Raw genomic sequence first — 21,605 nt, forward strand, 5'->3', positions numbered from 1 at the left:
TGACGTTTTCCCACTTAATGTTTTTTAAATAAAGAAATTATTTATTTTTAATATTTAAAAATATTAAACAATATAAGCATTTGGTAATTGAACAAGTTAGTGTCAAGCATCATTTTAGTTCGTAATAAACCACTGAAGTAGGTGAAATGGCATAATTTTTGATATTCATGTATCTGATATTGTTAATGCTTTCACAACAAGTTGCCCTGATATTGCACTACTTCCAATACGCAACACTTCACCAATGGAGAAGACAAATGTTACTTATTCTCAGCGGATACCAGCACCTAGGGTGTGGTATCTGCCGAGAATCCATTGGCAAAGTGTTGCCTATTCGAGTATCCATTGTTGAAGCGTTGCTTATTTGAAGTAGTGCAATATCAGGGCAACTCATTGTGAAGGCATTCACAATATGAGATATAACAGAAACAATGTTATTTCACCTACTTTGGTGGTTTACTGCAAACTAAACTGCTGCTTGGCACTAACTTGTTGGATTAGTGAATTTTCTGCAGTCTGAGGCTTTCAGCACTAAAACCTTTTTAGTATAAACATTTTGATATAATGGAAGTGACATATTACAATTTGTTTTCATTGATATCTATAATTGGATATGTAGACCATGTTGGCACCTCCGTAGCCAGGTGTGCTAGAGCAGCAGTGCATAGCACATGCTTCTTGATTAGACCGGGGTTCGAGCCCGTGACCACCAAATATGGAGGATGCGGAAAGGTCAGAGAATAACCACAGCATATCCCCAGAGCAATATGGCCTTAGTTGCTAATGCTCCTAAAAAAAAAAAAAAAAACCAAACCAAATAGACCATGTTAAGCATTAAGTTCTGATGATTGTGAACAGTTCTGAATTACTTAGTGGATTGTTGCTCTGTCTTATTGTAATTGTGACCTTTTAGGTATGTTGAACCTACAAAGGAGCTCATTCTTCCAACTTGGTAATGGGTTTAATGAACAGAATGTTAAGCAATTAGAAATCTTCAGTTTAAAAATGCTTCCCATAGGCAGAGTAAAATATTTATAAATTCTGAAATAGTACTTAAAATGATCTTTAACTTATGTATCTGTATCTTTTCATTTGTGTAGTTATATATTTCATACCCTTAGGTCCTTTTCCTTTCTAAAACGTTTTCCCGTGTAAGACGTTCTAAACCTCCAGTCCCTTGGAAAACTTCTTATCCAGGTTCTACTGTATTTTATATTTATATTTTTATAAATTTTCTAACAAACTATTCCCGGAGAATCATTATATCACACATTTCATGGCAGTCTGACTACCATATCGCTATTCTCCTATAGTTAAAATGGTTCCTTTGGTAATTATTGTTGTAGAATAATAATTAAACCCTTCTGCTGGGCTTTCTATGACTCTTCCATATCAACAGAGTAATGCAACTATACGATTTACTCTCTCTCTCTCTCTCTCTCTCTCTCTCTCTCTCTCTCTCTCTCTCTCTCTCTCTCTCTCTCTCTCTCTCTCTCTTCTGTTTTATATACAAGTTTAGGCCTAAATGGATGTCAGATGAACTAATGAGACATATGGCAGATAAGAAAAATGCATGGGATACATATAAATTAACACGTGACACAGAAGCTTATGATAGATATAAGCTGATCTGTAACCAAGTTACAAAGGAGGTTAGGGAGGCGAAGACAGATTACGAGAAATCTTTGGCAAGGGATGCAAAGAAAAACAGCAAAGAGTTCTTTACTTATGTAAACTCTAGAAGGAAGAGGATGAATCAGATTGTTCCACTTCATATCGATGGTTCAACTGTTGATGATCCTGCTCAGGTAGATAACAAACTAAATGAATATTTTGCATCGACATTCACACAAGAGGAGTTATTCAGTGAGGGGAATGTCAGAGGTGTATTCAACTCTGGAAGTAAGCTAGATAATCTTGTAATAACTGAGAGTAAAGTGGAGCAGAAATTGTTGAATATAAACACAAGAAAGGCACCTAGGGTGGATGGGATCTATCCAGTTATATTAAAGGAGGCAGCAAAGGAAGTAAGCAAACCCTTAGCCATAATTATGAGAGCTTCCTTGGACTCAGGGAAGGTATCCATAGACTGGAGATGTGCAAATGTGACCCCAATTCACAAAGGAGAATCAAAGGCTGACACAAGTAATTATAGACCTGTGAGTTTAACTTCTGTTCCAGGAAAATTAATGGAGGCACTGATTAAAGAAGCACTGCAGGATCATCTATTAAAGAAGCATCTATTAACTGATTAAAGAAGCACTGCAGGACTTCAGTTATAGCTCGGACACAGCATGGTTTTGTTAAGGGAAAGTCTTGCCTGACCAATTTGATTGGATACTATGATGCAGTCACAAAAGAACTCGATGCAGGAAATAACTTTGATATTATATACTTGGATCTTAGAAAGGCTTTTGATACTGTTGCGCATGGAAGACTCCTGCATAAATTGGAGCAGTGGCATTGGAGGCAAATTGCTGCTATGGATGAAGGGGTGGTTGAGGGGGAGAAGACAGAGAGTGGTAATCAATGGACACTGCTCATCGTGTACTAATGCTATTAGTGGAGTCCCTCAGGGTTCGGTGTTGGGTCCATCACTGTTTTCTGTATTTATAAATAATATTGATGATGGTATATCAAGCTTAATGTCCAAGTTTGCAGACGATAAAAAGGTTGGCAGGGTTGTTAAGGACACTACTGACGCTATGCTGCTGCAACAGGATCTGGAAAGGTTGAGCAGATGGGTTGAGAGGTGACAAATAAAGTTTAACATTGACAAATGTAAAGTACTACATATGGGAAACAGTAACCCCAGAGCAACGTAGCAACTGTGTGGTAATACACTGACAGTGGTAGATAATGAAAAGGACCTGGGGGTAATTGTGCAGGCAGATATGAATTTCTCTGAGCAGTGCAGATAGGCTGCAAGAGTAGCTCATGGTGTCTCGTCAATGTTATACAGGAATTTTTCTAGCAGGGATAAGGAGGTGATTATTTCCTTGTATAAGCAATGGTGAGGCCACACCTTGAGTACTGTATACAGGTCTGGAGGCCTATTTCAAGAAGGATGTAGAGCTGCTGGAATGAGAACAGAGAAGGGTAACAAGATTAGTGACTGGAACAAAGGGTTGCTCTTATGAAGAAAGGCTTAAGTTTTGCAAAATACAGTGTCTGGAGACTAGGCACCGGCAAGGTGATCTGATAGAGGTGTATAAAGCCTTGAATGGTTTGAGCATGCTCAATGCTGATGGGATTCTGTCTCTTGCTCAGAATAATCACCTGAGAGGGCATAAATTCAAATTGAGGAAAGACAGATGTAGGATAGATGTGCGGAAATTTGCCTTTAGCCAGCAGGTAGTTGGTTGGTGGAACAGACTTCCATCCCTTGTTGTGGAGCTCAGCTGGACAGGTATTTTGAACGAATGGAGGGGTGAAGTGGAAGTTTTTTTTTTTTTTTTTTTGGCTGATGCTGCATAAGCTTGCTTTCTTGCATCATATGGCTCTACTAATGCTAATGAGTAAAACTCTCTGCTCCACCTCATTTCTAGAAGTTTTTCTGAGCAATTTCTCATGTGCAGCTTTCATCTACACGTTCTTCTGTTCAAGGCCGAACCAGACAAACATTTTTTGAATGGAAGAGTGAAATGGGAAGGGTTTTTTTTTGTTTTTTTTTTGGCTGATGCTATATATAAGCTTGCTTTCTTGCATCATATGCCCTACTAATGCTAATGCTCACATAAATCCATAAATCAGTGTTGCATGATACTCTGTAATTGTCCTATGCTTTCTCCCCTTTCAATTAGACTCTTATTAAACCTCTTTTGTCATCCGTTTTGGAGCTTTATTTTGTGAAACTTCTAAACTGGAAAAAATACATTTATGATTTCTAGGATATATTGTTTTATCCCATATTGAAGAAAATATCGTTCTCTCTGAAGTTAACAGAATCCAAAAGATTCCTTAGATCACTAGATTTCTGTTGTTTGCAATTGAAACCTTCACCTTTCCTTTAATTCAACAACCTCTGTGGATTCTCATTAAGTATTATATCCAAACTGAATCAAACCAAGGATATTAAAACCTCCTCTTATTTTCTGTGACATGCTAGAATAAATAAGAATCAGACAGCTGGTTCAAAAAAAAAATATATTTTGCATGTTGGCAGTTGGCAGTCCATAATTCCCAATTATATGAGGTATCAGTAGAGATAAATGATGCAAGAAAGCAAGTTTATAGAGCATCAATCGAAGGAGGGCTTCCCGTATAACCTGTCCCCCCCTATAATTTGTCTGGTTCTTCCTTCAATTTATTAAAACTATTCCACAGCACCATATGGAAGTTTCTTATAATAATAAACTGCCTGTTGGCTGAAGGCAAATTTTCATACATCTATCCTGCAACCATCCTTCCTCAATTTGAATTTATGCCCCTTGTGTGTGTGTGTGTGTGTGTGTGTGTGTGTGTGTGTGTGTGTGTGTGTGTGTGTGTGTGTGTGTGTGTGTAGTCTGAGAAAGAGGAAGGGTGACATGAGTACTGAGCTTACTTAATCCATTCAGAGTCCTAAACACCTAAATCAGATCTCCTCTGAGGTGTGTAATCTCCAGATGCTACAATTTGCAGAATAAAGTCTTTTCTGATAAGAGCACCCCTTTTGTTCCCCTCCCTAATTGTTGCTTCCATTCACATCCATGCTAAAACGAAGCTTCCAGATTTGTATGCAGTGGCCTAACCATTGCCTAATACAATGGGATAATTACCTCCCTTCTAGCAAATTCCTGAATATCATTGACAAAATCCCATGAGCATCCTAGCAACTTGTCTGCACTACTCGGAGAACTTCAAAACTGGCAGCAAAATACATTCTCCACTTCCCTAAGCATAATACCACACAGTTGGTATATTAATCTTGGATTACTGCTACTGATATACAGTAGCTTGCATTTGTGAATGTTAAACTTCAATTTCCACTTCTCAGCCCATCTGCTAATTTTTCTAGATTTTGGTGCAGTAGCATACCCTGATTACTGTCATTAATCACCCTTCAAATCCTCCGTAGCTAGGTGGGCAGGAGCAGCAGTGTGTAGTATACGCTTCTTGATTAGACTAGGGTTCAAACCCATGCCCACCAAATACAGAGGATGTGGAAAAGTCAGGGAATGACCACCGCATATCCCCGGAGCAATATGGCTTTAGTTGCTAATGCTCCTAAAAACCAAAAAACAAACTCTTCAAACTTCTGTATCATTTGCAAACTTAGACCTCTATCTACAGACCTAAATATAGAAAATAACGCTGGACCCAACACTGAACCCTAGGTGATTCCACCAATAATGTTAGTCCAAGGAGAGAAGGGCCCATCAGTAATTACTCTTTCTTTTCTCACTCAACCATCCTTTTATCCACAGCAGTAACTTGTCTTTAATATCACACTGATCCAATTTGTACAGCAGCCTTATGTGCAAACAGTATTAAAAGCTTCCTGAAATCTAAGTATATGATATCAAAATAATTTTTTTCATTTGTTATTATGTCATACTATCCAATTGATCAGACAAGCTTGACCATTAACAAATTCCTTCTGTGACTCTGTTATTTTCCCTGGAAGAGAAGTCAAGCTAACATCTCTGTAATTATTTGTGTCACCCTTTGGTTCCCCTTATGAATTAGGAATATTTTGCATATCATCAGCCCATAAAGACTTTCCTTGAATCCAAGAATGCTCTCATAATTATGGCTAAGGGTTTGCTTATCTACTTTGCTTCCTCTCTTAATATAAGTGAATAAAGCCCGCCCCACCCCATGTGCCTTTTTATATTTTCCTTCAACTATTTCTCTTCTATTTTCCTCTCAGTTATCATTCAGTAATCTCAAAATCAGTTAGCACTCTATTAGAATTTGATACAATACACTTCTGGCATCCCCATCCCTAAAAAAATTCCTCATGTGGGAGTATAGACACAAAATACCTATTCATTTTGTCAGCAACCTGAGCAGAATCATCAATAGTTAAACCATTCATATCTGATGGACCAATGTAATTAATCTCTTTCCTTCTACTGTTTACATGTGTAAACAAGTCTGCTGCATTTCTTTTCATTCTTTACCAGAGACTTCTTGTAATTTGCCTTATCTTTCCTAACCTCCTTATGGAAACTAGTTTATGTTTATGGTCAACTAGTTTACGTCTAATGCATGTTTCTGTACCACCTGATAATTTATATGCAAATATAAATTATCATAATTTATATGATAATTTATATTTTTATTCACTGCCATAAATCTCATCAATTCAAGTGACATCCATTTAGGTCTAAGCATTGAACAATATCTCTAAGTTGGTATATAAAGCCTAGTAGCATCTACAATTATTTTATATTTACATTTATTACAATTATTTTACATTTATATTTTATTGTTGGTAACTTCATCAGTTGGTCACACTGCATAGAATTTAAAAAATGTCTGAGACCATCATAGTCACCTTTACAAAAACCAATGCCTTCCCTTTGCCCTTGAGAGTAGTTATATCTTTAAGTAAATGCTGCATCAATACACTGTGATCAATGCCACCTAGTGGATCTTTTATCTGCAGATTCTTAATGCATGAAGATTCACTGGTGATAATCAGATTAAGAGTATTGCTTCATGTTGTTGCCTTTCTAACATAGAGTAAAAACAATCATCCAGTAATCCACAAAATTCTAGCTACTGTGCATGTGACCAATCTATAAGTTCCAATCATTATTTGGGAAGTTAAAATCATGCATTACAAGGCATTCTAATTTACTGGCCAACTCTATTTGTCTACACAGTTGTTTATTATAGTGACCAACATAGAAGTTCTAGTCAAATCTGTAAAGTTAAAATCCTGCATTGTAAGACATTCTAATTTACTGGCCCCACTCTATTTGTCTACACAGTTGTTCATTATACTCATCACAGTCATTAGGCCTATAACACTCTTACTGTCACTTTTGTTTTCCCAATGCTTATGTTACACCAAACTGACTCAAAATTCAATGGTCAGGTGGGTTGATTTTGCACATAACGAAAGAATCGCACTTGCTTGCCCAGCCAAGTTGCCTAAACAGATTACTGTAATATTCCTTTGAGTCAATTGGACTTTAACATACTCCTATTCTTATTTTCCTTTTGGTGCAAGTCATTATGCTCTACATAGACTTAACATTCGCATGAACATAATCTAACTCCAGATCTGGTAAAAAAGAATGACTTCCTTTTCTCTCCTAAATGTATTATATTCATCATATTTTACATCCCAACATCTCTGGCACCAAGTCGCTGTTTACCCCATGGACAGGCCCATGAGGGACTAAAGGAGCTACAGCACACCCTTATGACCAAAATAAACATGGATTTTTTTTATTGCTACATAATTAAAGCTAAATTATGTCCCTAAACACTGCTTTAGCCTTTAGAAACTTTTGGGACTGCCCCTAGTTAGATTTAATTTTAAGCACTGGCTAATCTAATCAAAAGCTTAACTTCATTTAATTTATTTACAATTTCCTCACATTATTATATAAAAAAATTAAATTTTGTATTTCATTAATTCTAATAAGAGATTAAACAAACTGCACCCAAAGTAAATTTTAAGTTAAAAAAATTCAAGTTTATTGAAACACAATGGAAAGAAAAGTTAACAGAAAACATTCCAATGACCCATTTAGAGGATTCAAGATTCCTCAATTTTCAAAAAGTCCCAAAATTCTTGTGGATATCATTTTTAAGTCTCAAATGCCAATTATCAGTATCACCATGGTAGTGTGGAACTGGTGAAAGATAAATTCTCATCTCTCACCATTACCAGCCTATAAATGGTTGGGTTATTGGAATGTTTTCTGTAAAGATTTCTTTCTAGCTTGTTTCAATACACTCAAACATTTTTTGCCTTTAAAATTTACATGAGTGCTGTGTTTAATCTCTTATTAGAATTAGTTAATTCCCATGGATGTTTCTCTCAGGAAATTATTTGTATTTTATTGATTTTTATAATTATTACATGCTGGTAGTTTTTGCATCTATTTCCATATCTCTTTCTATGCATAAAGTACTAAAGGGTCACACACAAGTACTCTTGAGAAGGGTGCAAGTGTAATTTTGGCATATGCTCCTAACCTGTGTCATTCCTGTGATCCCCCCCCCCCCCAAATAAGCAGTTTCCTTGAAGTAGTCAAACAGAAGAGTACAATACTATGTATATTTGAGTTCACCATGGTTCTAGTTCTAGCCTATGTGCTAGAACCATGGTGATTGTATAAAGCATAGGTGTCAAACTCAAATAGGAATGGGGGACACTAAACCTTATTGAGGATCAGTGTGGGCTGCATATTGACTTGACTTGACTTGAAAATGCATTGGTTTTCAATATTTATATGTACAGTATTTATATTTATTTATTTATTAACACATACATGCATATAAATCAGATAGGAACTATAGATAAAAAGAAACATATAATTTTATGTTTTAATATCGAATAGATTCAAAATCACTACAAAGGTATCACAACAAAAAGATTAAAAATTAATTTAACACTGTTTGCTAGAAACTTGGCATCTTTTGTGAGAAACTATTTTATCAATATCAGGTATAAGCTTTTGTGATAATGCAGTTTTCAGTATGGATAACAAGTGCTCACTTGTTACTCTTGCCCATGTGAAGTTTAAATTGTCTTCAGGAGTGAAAATAACTGCTCGCAAAGGTATGTACTATCAAACATAGCTAAGAATCTCGCAGAAAACATGTGCATTTCAAAAAAGTGTCTTGGCAAGTAAGAATAAAAGATGACATGCTGTGAGGGGAACAGCAGTCGGAGAGTATTATTATTAGCAATGGCCACATGGTGCAAGGAAGCCTATGGCTTATGCTGCACTAGCCAAAAAAAAAATAATAAACAAATAAATAATAAAATAAAATAACAAAAAACACTGCTTGGCAGTGCTCATTAACTACTCTACCAATCTTTACATCATCTGCAAATTTAGACACCACATTCTCTATCCCTTCATTGATGAAGGGATAGGTCATTTATGAAAATCAAAAACAACAGTGGTCCTAATAATGAGAGGGGACATGCTGCCTTGCCTATAAAAGGCCATGTGTAAACCAGGGTCAAAAGAGAATTTTATGATTTTTAGATTTAAAATGAAATATTATCTGTGTTTTATTTTGTTGAATATTTCCCAATTAAATTTTAATCTGATTCGGGCCGTACTCTAGAGTATTGTGGGCCGTGTGTTTGACACCTCTACTATAAAGTGACATTCTCATATTCTCTTTATCTGGTAAACTCCTCTGACCTTGTGTGACTTTTTCGGAATAAAAACAGAAAATTAATTATTTTATTTTATTGAAGGCCTCTTCAATGATATTAGCAAAAAACCCATGATAGCAATTGACAGCTCTCATATTCTCAAAAAAGATATTACTTATGTTACGTGTATGGAGAAGGAAAAGACTTGTTTGTTATTTGGTTTTTAGGAGCATTAGCAACTAAGGCCACATTGCTCCGGGGATATGCGGTGGTCATTCCCTGACCTTTCCGCATCCTCCGTAGTTGGTGGTCACGGGCTTGAACCCCGGTCTAATCAAGAAGCGTGTGCAACGCACTGCTGCTCCTGCCCACCTGGCTACAGAGGCGCTGAAGGAAAAGATAAAACAGTAACTTTTGCTCTGGTGTCTAAACAGTTTTTGCTACTTCAGGTTTTCTAATAAGCACAATGGATATGATTGTGTCTGGATGATGGAAACTGTCTACAATCTAGTTCTACCAAGAATCAGAGCAGCTCATCCTTTCCCCGGCAAAGTCTTCGCACCATATTTAAATCTTGCCTAGATTAGTTTATAATGACTTTCAACTAGTATACTTACTATTTTATATAATCATTACTAGCTAACTTAAACGTTTTAAATATATTAATGATGTATATTTAAATAATTCAAAATCCATGTGTGATTAAGTAAAAATATAAAAAATAACAAGTATACGGTGTTATCAAATTAATTCAGATTAATTATCAAGCAGTAACACAAAAGCTTCAAAATATAAGTGCTTAAATATTCATGTACTGTGTATCTTTAACTAAGTACAATCAAAGATAGCATCAGAACTTGTGGGATGCTATGTACTATAAGGGTGGATCAAGAGAATATAACAGACTTTTACAATGTTCTGATCTGTAACTGGTTGATTTAAGGAAAAAATGTGCATGATAAACTATAATGCCCTCTAGGTTAGGTTGTACAGGCATAAATAGTGATGAAATTACATGAGATGAATGTACACAGTACATTTAGAAAGTTCCCGGAACTGCACATTGTTATTTAAATGGTTTGCACTATGGCCATAAGATTTCATGGGCACTGATGTTGACTTTGGTGCATATTCTCATTTATGATATATATTTAAATAATTCACCCACATGCCAGTGGGAACTGGCTCAGCCACTTCACCCATGTGTAGCAGCTGAATGATTGTGGAATGCTGCAGTTTGAACAGTGTGCTAACATCAAGTTCTTCTTTAAACTTGGGAAAAGTGCTATAGAAACTGTCTGCAAGCATTACAGAAAGTTTATGGAGATAATGCTTTAAAGAAAACAGGTGTTGTGTGTGCAAAGTTCACTCCATGCTTGCTGTCAGATGATCAAGTGGACTGCAGGAAAGTCATTATGGGCAATTTGTATGAAAAATTTATGCAGGATTCGAGCTTCCTAAGAAAAGTGGTCACTGGGGATAAGAGTTAGGTGTTTGCCTATGACCCCCAAGCCAAGGTGCAATCATCCGAATGACACACAAAAATGTCCCCATGGCCTAAGAAGTCTCATGCAACAAAATCAAAATATCAAAGTCATGCTGTTCATTTTTTCTGATGATGAGGGCATAGCACATCATGAATTTGTGACTGGGGGAGAAGCATTACTGCTGCTTACTACATTGAGGTTTTGATACATTTGCATGGGAATGTGAGCAAAGGTGACCTCAAAAATGGAAGGATGGCTGGATCCTACACCATGACAGTGGTGCCCAGTCACAGGATGATGGCAGCTCAGCAGTTCTTGGATGCAAAAAAAAAAAAAAAAAAAAAACCCCACAGCTGTGCAGTAGTCTCCCCACTTCCTGGACCTTGCACCATCTAACTTCTGGCTATTCCCTAAACTGAAAATGGGGATTCAGGGTTGTTGTTTCATTACAGTGGATGATAAAGGAGCTTGTGGGTGTGCATCAGCCAGCATTGCTTGCTCGGTACATCCTGAGGTGTATTACCCCTATTCCTCTCTATGCCTCTGAAATTTGGTCATTTGCTCCAACCTAAACAAGTACCTCAAGTTTGGAATACTGGCTGCAACAAGGTGGTGGGCTGCCATCCCCCTTACTATTTCCAGATCTATCCTCCAGGCCAATCTGGGCACCACTCCCTGGAGACTGCCCAGGCCAATCTGGGCACCACTCCTCATCTCATCACAACAAGAAATGCCCTCATGCTTGCATGGCTTATAACTGGGTGAACTGGTGCTCCATTGGTATCCCCATTAATCTCTGGTCCAAAGAAGGCAAGGGGAAAAAATCCTGACTCCTGCCTCCCTCTGTGGCTTATGCTAACAAATATTGAGTCCCTGAGAGACATGTTTCCGGCCAATTGCCTTCAGATCTTTAATAAATTAGGCATCCACCCAGATAACTTCTGTGAAGACAAACTCTACAAAAAGGAGATCCTTAAGAACTATTACCAGCTCATGAATCTATGATAATCACTTGCTCCTGGACATTTCTTACTGCTGCATTTATCTTCCTTCTTTTGCCTTTCTGTATTTCACTACAAACTTTGTTTTTGTTATCTTGCATTTGTAAGCTAATTCTAGTAATTTTCCCGGGTTGAGCACACATGTACATGTGTTCCTTGCATCTCGGTCTGTAAATTCCACACCCTTCTTGGCACACTGCTGTTCTTGGGTGACCCGCAGCTTCTTGTGGTTAATAAACTGATATTAATAATAATAATAATTTTCCTGGGATGAGCATGCATGTACTCTTGTACATGTGTTCCTTGCGTCTCAGTTTGTAAATTCTACATCCTTCTGGCACATTGCTGTCCCAGGGTGATCTACAGCTTCATGCAGTTAATAAACTGATATTAATAATAATAAAACACTGAAGTGGCCCTACATGTGCTAAAAAAAACATTATTTTAAAGAAAATTTCAAAGCTTGGGAAGACCAACAGAGCAAGTGTATGTGTGTGCGCAGAAGGAAGGTACCTTGAATGCGATTAGGTTAGTAAGCCCAACAACTTTAGGTTGGGCTTACTAACCTCAATAAACTTTCATAATAAAATTCTGGAAACTTTTTGAATTTACCTCATGAACAAGTAGAAACAGGGATTCATACAAAGTTGCACAGTGGCCACAATACAGTTCTGTGTACTAAAAGGAAAAGGTCAGTGGACATTTTTCACTGTATGGTAATCATGTATGGAAAAGATTGCTTGAAACAGGTAAGTTTTTCAGTGGTACAAGAAAGTTTAACAGGAACGGCAATCCACCCAGGACTTGAAATGACTTGATCAGGAACCATTTTAAAGATGGTGATATGGTACAGGCTAATTAACATGTAATCCTATGTTCATTGAAAAATGAATTCAACACCAACTATGGCAGTGTCCATGAGGTAATTCATAACCATTTATACATTTACAATTTGGGTAGCAAAATGTTTAGTGGCAAACAATGCATAGCTTGCAAGAGTGTGTGCATGGAATATCTGGTGTACATTTGGGAAGAGGATGGAGACCTCTTTGATCAATATGTTAACAAACTTGGCCACTGCAGGTGGCCAAGTTTGTTAACATATGGTATTGTCTTGTTGCCATAGCCGAGTGGGCAGGAGCGGGAGTGCAGTAGCACACGCTCTTTGAGTAGACCGGGGTTCAAGCCCCTGACTGCCGAATACGGTCGATCTGCCAACCCGCACTGGACCAGCGTGGCAGATTATGGTCCATTTCCTTCAACATGAATTGTTGAGGAGGCTTCCATCCTGCAGTGGGTTGATAATGGCTGCACTTTACTTTATTGTCTTGTTGCACATAATGGAACATCTCATATGGTCAATGAGCATCACTATGCACAGGTATGCCAGGATAAGCTGAAATTGATAAGACTACACTTATTGCATATACCAATGATTTAACTATTTCAATTGAAGGTAATTTCCGAAGGGCTTTAGAGTCCTCTGCAAAACCATGTATTAAAGGATCTGTATAAGTGGACTCTTCAGAACAAGCTTACCATTCGTTCTTCTAAAACTAAGATGATTATTTTTAAGACTAAATTAGATCTAAACAGACTTCCTCAAATTATAATTAATGGAACTCAACTTTCTCTTGTAACTGAAGTGAAATATTTAGGAGTGACAACTGATTAAAAGCTAATTTTTCTTTACATCTTTCTTATCTGGTAAAGTTAAGAAGTTCACTGCAGCTAATTTTAAGATATCAAGAGCAAAGTGGGGACTGTCAAGAAAAACTTTGAAGCTATACTATTCTACAGTCTTCCTCCCTGTGCTTACCTATGCTGCTGGGAATGGTACCATAGGGTGGTAATTGTTAGATTTCAACTAAAACTCATGTCATTGCAAAGGACAATGCTGTTGAATATTCTACGTGTTTGTTGAACAGTATCAACAGCTGCATTGCAAGTATTAACCAGAGTGTAACCACTGAACTTTTCTTAGTATTTCGAGGGCTATGTTTTCATATCCATAAACAGATTCCAACTGCATTTATGGGGATTGAGATTGACACAGAAGAGATTGAGATTGACAAGAAGATGCTAAGAGAGAGAAACAAAGATGGTAGATTAAGTTTGTGAACAAATGGCAGGACAGATGGGACACATCCGAAGCTCAATTAGTGACTAAGAAATTTATTATGGATTAGTGACTAAGAAATTTATTATGAATTAGTGACTAAGAAATTTAGTCTCAGGTTTCTTATCTGATGGACATAAGGACAAATAAAATGGTTCTCTATAAGCATGTTCAGCTCTTATATTCTTACAGGACATGGTGAGAAAATGTAAAAGTTCAGCTTATGCAATACACCTCTCTGTTTTTGTGGAGAGGCCGAGAGTTGGAGCCATGTTTTGTATGACTGTTCATATTATTTGGACTTCAAGACAGAACTTGAAAGTACTGTGGGAACAATTTCTCCTGGTTAAGAGACTAAACTTATTGAAACTCCTTTTAATCTAAATGCACTTTGTGTGTCACCAATCAGGTGTTTAAAATGCGAAAATTTCTGCTGAGACAAATGGCTTTGGATAGGTCTGGTTTGTTGTAAAAATTGAGTGGATAGTTAATTTATATAAAGAAAAAGAATATATATAGTATAAATACTTCATGAAGATAGTGCATAAATGTTCAGTGAAGGGAAGTGTTAAGAATTTTAAGTTCTGTAAAATTACAATGGTACAAGGTGGATTTAAACTGAAACTCTAGGAGTTGCTCTTAACAATAATACATGTCCACATAGTATAAGCTGAAACAGCTCCCACATCCTCCATAAAGCTCTAACCTCTCCTCATATGATTATCATATTTTCATACCATTAGAAAAGGCCCTAAAAGGATGTAACCCTTACTTGGATCCAGAAGACCAAGACAGGTTGAGTTCAGCAGCAATCAACCTGTCTTGGCAGAGAATTCTGCAACCAGAATTGGCATAGACTTCTGCAACCAGCAGAATTCTATGCCAAGCATATAGTTTCTATACTTTCCTGGTTACATGATGTGATAATGTCTGAACACTGCAGATTTCAGATCATTTCATTTAAATATGTATACTGTGTGGCCAATAATACTTAATTTTCACCTGATCCACCATTATAATAGCATCACTAAGGTAAATAACAAACAAACATATTGTTGCAAGCATTACATCACTAAAAATGCTGCATGCATACATGCTTTTGAAACTAAGTAATTTAAAAGCATGCAATAATTTCAGCCACACAACCTTAAAGAGTGGTCAAAGGATCATTTACCCAAACTTGCCTTCGATTATGTGTTTCCTTGAAAGTCCTCGTTCTGTTTCTGCTCTAGTGTACAAAGCAGAAAAATATTGATTTAGGCTGCTTATTAAAGTATAGGAACTTTTGAATATTTCAACATATGTTAATAAAAAAGCACATACTTACCTTCCACCCCAAAAAAGTTTCGTTGTGATAATGTAACTGGATCTCCTGCAAATCCACAAAAAGTACCTTTAAATCAAAATCTACCCTTATATAGAACCATATATATATATATATATATATATATATATATAATTTTGTTAATACAAACTTGTTAGCATTCGATGCAGGCTAATAGGACCATACTTTAGTTAAATTAAACATCAGCCATTTTCCATTAGGTATACCTAATGGACCAAGTGACTTTTAATCAAATTTATATCTTTTTCTTCATTCTTTATGACTTGCTGCTACATGCTGCTACATATCATCATAAGGCTGTTTTATGTTTTTTGCTGAAACTAATTTGCTCAAACCACATCTATTTTGCTGAAACTACTACATCATGTTTCCTCATGCAGAGCTTGTGAATATAGTGTGAGCGTGCACGCACGCACCTGGAAAAGTAAGAACTTGAAAAATAATTACCAACTAGTCAGGAGAGAAAAAGAGAAAATAATATTCTCTCATAATCAATTATTTTTTAATTACAAGTTATCCCATAAGTAAAAAAATAACATTATGTAAGAAATGTTTTTTTTTACCCTCTTTATAAAAATAAAAACATAACTACATTGAAGCGACTTTTGATCAAATTTATATCTTTTCCTTCATTCTTTATGACTTTCTGCTACCTTCCTATAGGCATTTCAACACAATGTAAAGTTCCTTTAGCTCTGAAATACAGAATGTGAACAGGGAACTTCTCACAGCCTCAAAATTTTCAGCTTTGTTTCCATGAGATGCTGTTTGTAGACTTCTAGTAATCTGATGACACAAAGTAATGTATTATGAACTAAGCTCCTAGGATTTTCCACACAGGATCTGAGTAATAAGAGGATACATACACTATCTTGTTGTAGCTTGGTAAATTTGGGAAGTAGTCCTTAGATATGGTTTTAATAGATAAGGTTGTAACCTTTCTGAGGAAATATGCCTTCCAAAACAAACATTTCTGAGGAAATATTTCATGCGACATGCATCGATACACATACACTATAAATCAGACAACCATTGGCAATGTCATTTATATTTTTTAACACACACACAGTGTGGCCATTAAAGTCTGGCCTACTTGCCAGACTTAGCCCTTGTGACTTTTTTTATCTTCCCTAAACTGAAAAGTGTACCCATTTTCAGTCCATTGAAGACATTCATGAAAAAATGAACAAAATTACAAGAATTTCCAGAAATGTTTCTGTGCTTGGAAATAACATATGGAACAGTGCGTGCAAGCCCAAGACAATTATTTTGAAGGGGATATCTTGCAAGGTAAGAAATATTATTTAACAGTCTCATTATTTAATAATCACACTGGCACACGTGTGTGTGTGTGTGTGTGTGTGTGTGTGTGTGTGTGTGTGTGTGTGTGTGTGTGTGTGTGTGTGTGTGTACAAACAATTTTTCAATACACACAGAGTGCATATACACAAGAATCATTTTTTGTTGTATGACTCTTTGTTCCAAAGTGGATGATCATTATTGATATCCCCAGTACATAGAGATTACTGATGCTCTTTTTGGTGTTTGCCTTTTCTTTCAGTTTGTTTCTTATTAAAAATAAGATGAAGTATTAATAATTTAATGATGGAGTCTAATAATTTTTATTATTCTTATAAAGAGGGTGAATTTTTATTCATCACACTATTTCTTTTTTTTTTTTTTTTTTGCAGTTTCCCCATTCTTCAAATTTTTAATAACGATGTCATTACTCTATAGATAAAGGTTTAGAAGTTTGGTTGGCAACATTGAATACTGCAGGAGTTATACTGCAATTCCTCGATGACATTTTTGATGAGGTGGTTTTTCTAACAGCTATACTTAGCTTTATGGCAAAGGATTGGCAGGGCTGTTATTTGGTTTTTAGGAGCATTAGCAACTAAAGCCATATTGCTCCGTGGATATGCAGTGATCATTCCCTGACCTTTCCGCATCCTCCATATTTGGTGGATCACGGGCTTGAACCCCGGTCTAATCAAGAAATGTGTGCTACACACTGCTGCTGCTGCTCCTGCTCACCTGGCTATGGAGGCGTCAGGGTTGATTGGGAGGGCATCCAGTGTAACCTGATTGGAACGCATATGATTTTATCTCTGGGGTTACTGCAAACAGAATATGTGTCAGAATGATCGAAAAACCATTCCTGCGCTGAAAAAAGGATGGAATACACTTAAATAGAAAAAATGCAAAAATATTTGCCGATGATACCAAGGCAATTTTAGGTGGGTCGGAAAACTGCTAGCTTGGGGGGGGGTTCACAGACTAAAAGATTAACAGTACCCGCAGGCAGAGGCAAAAGTGATTCTTTCACTGCTTCTATAAGAATGAGCAGCAGCCTGGAAAGCAAGGTGCTGGGGATTTCCAGGACGCTGGGAGTCATCGTGGAACAAGTAAATACGGCATGTTGGGGAGGCAACCAGAGGGAGTAGTACTCTTGATCTGACTGTCAGTAGTGATTCTTCTGCATTAAGAATCTGCAGATAAAGGAACCACTAGGTGACAGTGATCACAGTGTGCTGATGTGGAATTTACTCAAAGAGGTAACGACCACTGGGGTAAAGGGAAGGGTTTTTACTTTCCTAAAGATGACTACAGTGCTCTCAGACAGTTTTTAAATTCCATACAGTGGGATCAATGATGATGTTACCAATGGTGAATTCTAAATTGGAAGCCTTTAGGGATTTAATCTTGGAGGCTACTAGGCTTTTCATAACAACTAAGAAATATTGTTCAAGGTTTAGGCCTAAATGGATGTCAGATGAACAAAGGAGGTCCGTAGGAGGTCCAGAGAAGAAAAATGCATGGGATGAATATAAATTATCAGATTAGCATTAGCAGAGGTATATGATGCAAAAAAGCAAGCTTATGCAGCATCAGCCAAAAAAAAAAAAAAAAAACCCTTCCACTTCACCCCTCCGTTCATTCGAAATTAAGGCTATCAACTTCCACAACAAGGGATGGAAGTCTGATCCACCAACCAACTACCCGCTGGCTAAAGGCCAATTTCCGTACATCTATCCTACATCTGTCTTTCCTGAATTTGAATTTATGCCTTCTCAGGTGATTATTCTGAGCAAGAGGCAGAATCCCATCAGCATTTAGCATGCTCAAACCATTCAAGGCTTTATACACCGCTATCAGATCACCTCACCAGTGCCTAGTCTCCAGACACTGTAATTTGCAAAACTTAAGCCTTTCTTCATAAGAGCAACCCTTTGTTCCAATCACTAATCTTGTTGCCCTTCTCTGTACTCGTTCCAGCAGCACTACATCGTTCCTAAAATGAGGCCTCCAGAGCTGTATACAGTACTCAAGGTGTGGCTTGACCATTGCCTTATACAAGGGAATAATCAGCTCCTTATCCCTGCTAGAAAAATTCCTGTATATCATTGATAAGACACCATGAGCTACTCTTGCAGCCTGTCTGCACTGATCAAAGAACTTCATATCTGCCTGAACAATTACCCCCAGGTCCTTTTCATTCTCTACCACTGTCAGTGTAGTACCACAGAGTTGATACGTTGCTCTGGAGTTGATGTTTCCCATATGTAGTACTTTACATTTGTCAATGTTTAACTTCATTTGCCACTTCTCAGCCCATCTGCTCAACCTTTCCAGATCCTGTTGCAGCAGCATAGCATCAGTAGTGTCCTTAACAACTCTGCCAACCTTCTGTATCGTCTGAAAACTTGGGCATTAAGCTTGATATACCATCATAAATATCATTTATTAATACAGAAAACAATAATCGACCCAACACTGAACCCTGAGGGACTCCACTAATAGCATTAGTCCACAATGAGCAGTGACCATTGATTTCCACTCTCTGTCTTCTCCCCCCTCAACCATCCCTTTATCCATAGCAGCAATTTGCCTCCAATGCCACATTGCTCCAATTTGTGCAGCAGTCTTCCATGTGCAACAGTATCAAAAGCCTTTCTAAGATCCAAGTATATAATATCAAAGTTATTCCCTGCATTCTGCAGGGGGATAACATTCCCTGCAGAATGCAGGGAATAATTCTGCACAGTTCTTTTGTGACTGCATCATAGTATCTAATCAAATTGGTCAGGCAAGACTTCCCTTTAACAAAACCATGCTGTGTCCGAACTATAACTGAAGTTTTGTCAAGATGATCCTGCAGTGCTTCTTTAACCAGTGCCGCCATTAATTTTCCTGGAACAGAAGTTAAACTCACAGGTCTATAATTACTTGTGTCAGCCTTTGATCCTCCTTTGTGAATTGGGATCACATTTGCAAATCTCCAGTCTATGGGTGCCTCCCCTGAGTCCAAGGAAGCGCTCATAATTATGGCTAAGGGTTTGCTTACTTCCTTTGCTGCCTCCTTTAATATAACTGGATAGATCCCATCCACCTCGGGTGCCTTTCTTGTGTTTTTCTTCGACAATTTCTCCTCCACTTTACTCTCAGTTATTACAAGATTATCTAGCTTACTGCCAGAGTTGAATACACCTCTGGCATCCCCCTCGCTGAATAACTCCTCATGTGTGAATGTCGATGCAAAATATTCATTTAGTTTGTTAGCTACCTGAGCAGGATCATCAACAATTGAACCATCGATATCAAGTGGACCAATCTAATTCATCCCCTTCCTTCTAGAGTTTACATAAGTAAAGAACTTTTTGCTGTTTTTCTTTGCATCCCTTGCCAATGATTTCTCGTAATCTGCCTTCGCCTGCCTAACCTCCTTTGTAACTTGGTTACAGATCAACTTATATCTATCATAGGCTTCTGTATCACGTGTTAATTTATATCTATCCCATGCATTTTTCTTCTCTGCCATATGTCTCATTAGTTCATCTGACATCCATTTAGGCCTAAATCTTGAACAGTATTTCTTAGTTGGTATGTAAAGCCTAGTAGCTTCCAAGATAAGTTCTTTGAATGCTTCCCATTTTGAATTTGCAGTTGGTAACATCATTAGTTGGTCCCACTGTATAGAATTTAAATACTGTCTCAGACCATCGTAGTCACCTTTACGAAAGCAATAACCCTTCCCTTTACTCCTGGTGGCAGTTACCTCTTTGAGTAAATCCAACTTCAACACACTGTGATCACTACCACCTAGTGGTTCCTCTATCTGCAGATTCTTAATGCATGAAGAATCACTATTGATAATCAAATCAAGGGTATTACTCCCTCTAGTTGCCTCCCAAACATGCTGATGTAGAAAACAATCATCCAATAAATCCACAAAAGCCTTACTAGTGCTCAGCAGATGATACAGAAGCCTATGGTAGATATAAGCTAGTCTGTAATCAAGTCACAAAGGAGGTTAGGCAGGTGATGGCAGATTTCGAGAAATCTTTGGCAAAGGATGTAAAAAAAAAAAACAGCAAATAGTTCTTTACTTATGTAAATTTTAAAAAGAAAGGGATGAATCAGATTGGTCCATCTTAACATAGATGTTTTGACTACTGATGATCCTGCTCAAATAGCTGATAAACCGAATGAGTATTTTTCATCTACATTCACACCTGATGAGTTATTCAAGGAGGAGAATGACAGAAGTTTATCAAACTCTAACGGGGAGCTTGGTGATTTTGTAATAACTGAGAGCAAAGTGAAGGAGAAATAGTTGAAGTTAAACATAAGGAAGGCACCTGGGGTGGATGGGATCTATCCAATTATATTAAAGAAGGCAGCAAAGGAATTAAGCAAACACTTAGCTATAATTATAAGATCTTCCTTGGACTCAGGGGAGGTCCCCATAGACTGGAGGTGTGCAAATGTATTCCCAATTCACAAAGGGGGTTCCAAAGGTGACACAAGTAACTATAGACATGTTAGTTTAACTTGTGTTCCAGGGAAAATAATGGAGTCACTGATTAAAGAAGTGTTGCAGGATCATCTAGACAAGCCTGCAGTAACAGTTAAGAGACATATAGCAGGGATTTGTTAAGGGGAAGTCTCGTCCCGCAAATTTTATTGGATATTATGATGTAGACGCAAAAGAGCTGGATGCAAAAAATAATTTTGATATCACATATTTGGAATTTAGGAAAGCTTTTGATACTGTTGCACATGGAAGACTGCTGTTCAAATTGGAGCAGTATGCCATTAAGGGCAAGTTGCTGCTATAGATAAAGGGTGTTGAGTGGGAGGAGACAGAGTGGTAATCAATGAACATTGCTCTTCATGGACTAATGTTATTAGCGGAGTCCCCATGGTTCCATGTTGTGTCCATTGTTGTTTTTGTATTTATCAATGATATTGACAAAAGGTATATCAGGCTTAATGTCTAAATTTGCAGATGATACGAAGGTTAACAACAGGGTTGTTAATGACAGTGCACTATTGCAACAGGATCTAAAAAACTTGAGCAAATGGATTGAGA

General features: G+C 37.3%; 1 protein-coding gene across 1 annotated transcript in view; it reads right to left on the reverse strand.

The window, feature by feature from the left end:
* LOC150079251 (voltage-gated potassium channel subunit beta-2-like) overlaps positions 1–21,605 on the reverse strand; it is a 313,834-nt gene that overhangs the window by 155,039 nt on the left and 137,190 nt on the right. Inside the window, exons 7-8 of the mRNA XM_090383003.1 lie at positions 15,212–15,256; positions 15,069–15,112 (exon numbers count right to left, since the gene is read on the reverse strand). Coding sequence (XP_090239129.1) covers positions 15,069–15,112; positions 15,212–15,256 — 89 coding nt within the window. The remainder of the gene's footprint in view (positions 1–15,068; positions 15,113–15,211; positions 15,257–21,605) is intronic.

Source organism: Mastigoproctus giganteus, chromosome 10, assembly GCF_048544385.1.
Source record: "Mastigoproctus giganteus isolate SK-2022 chromosome 10, ASM4854438v1, whole genome shotgun sequence".
NCBI lineage: Eukaryota > Metazoa > Arthropoda > Arachnida > Uropygi > Thelyphonidae > Mastigoproctus > Mastigoproctus giganteus.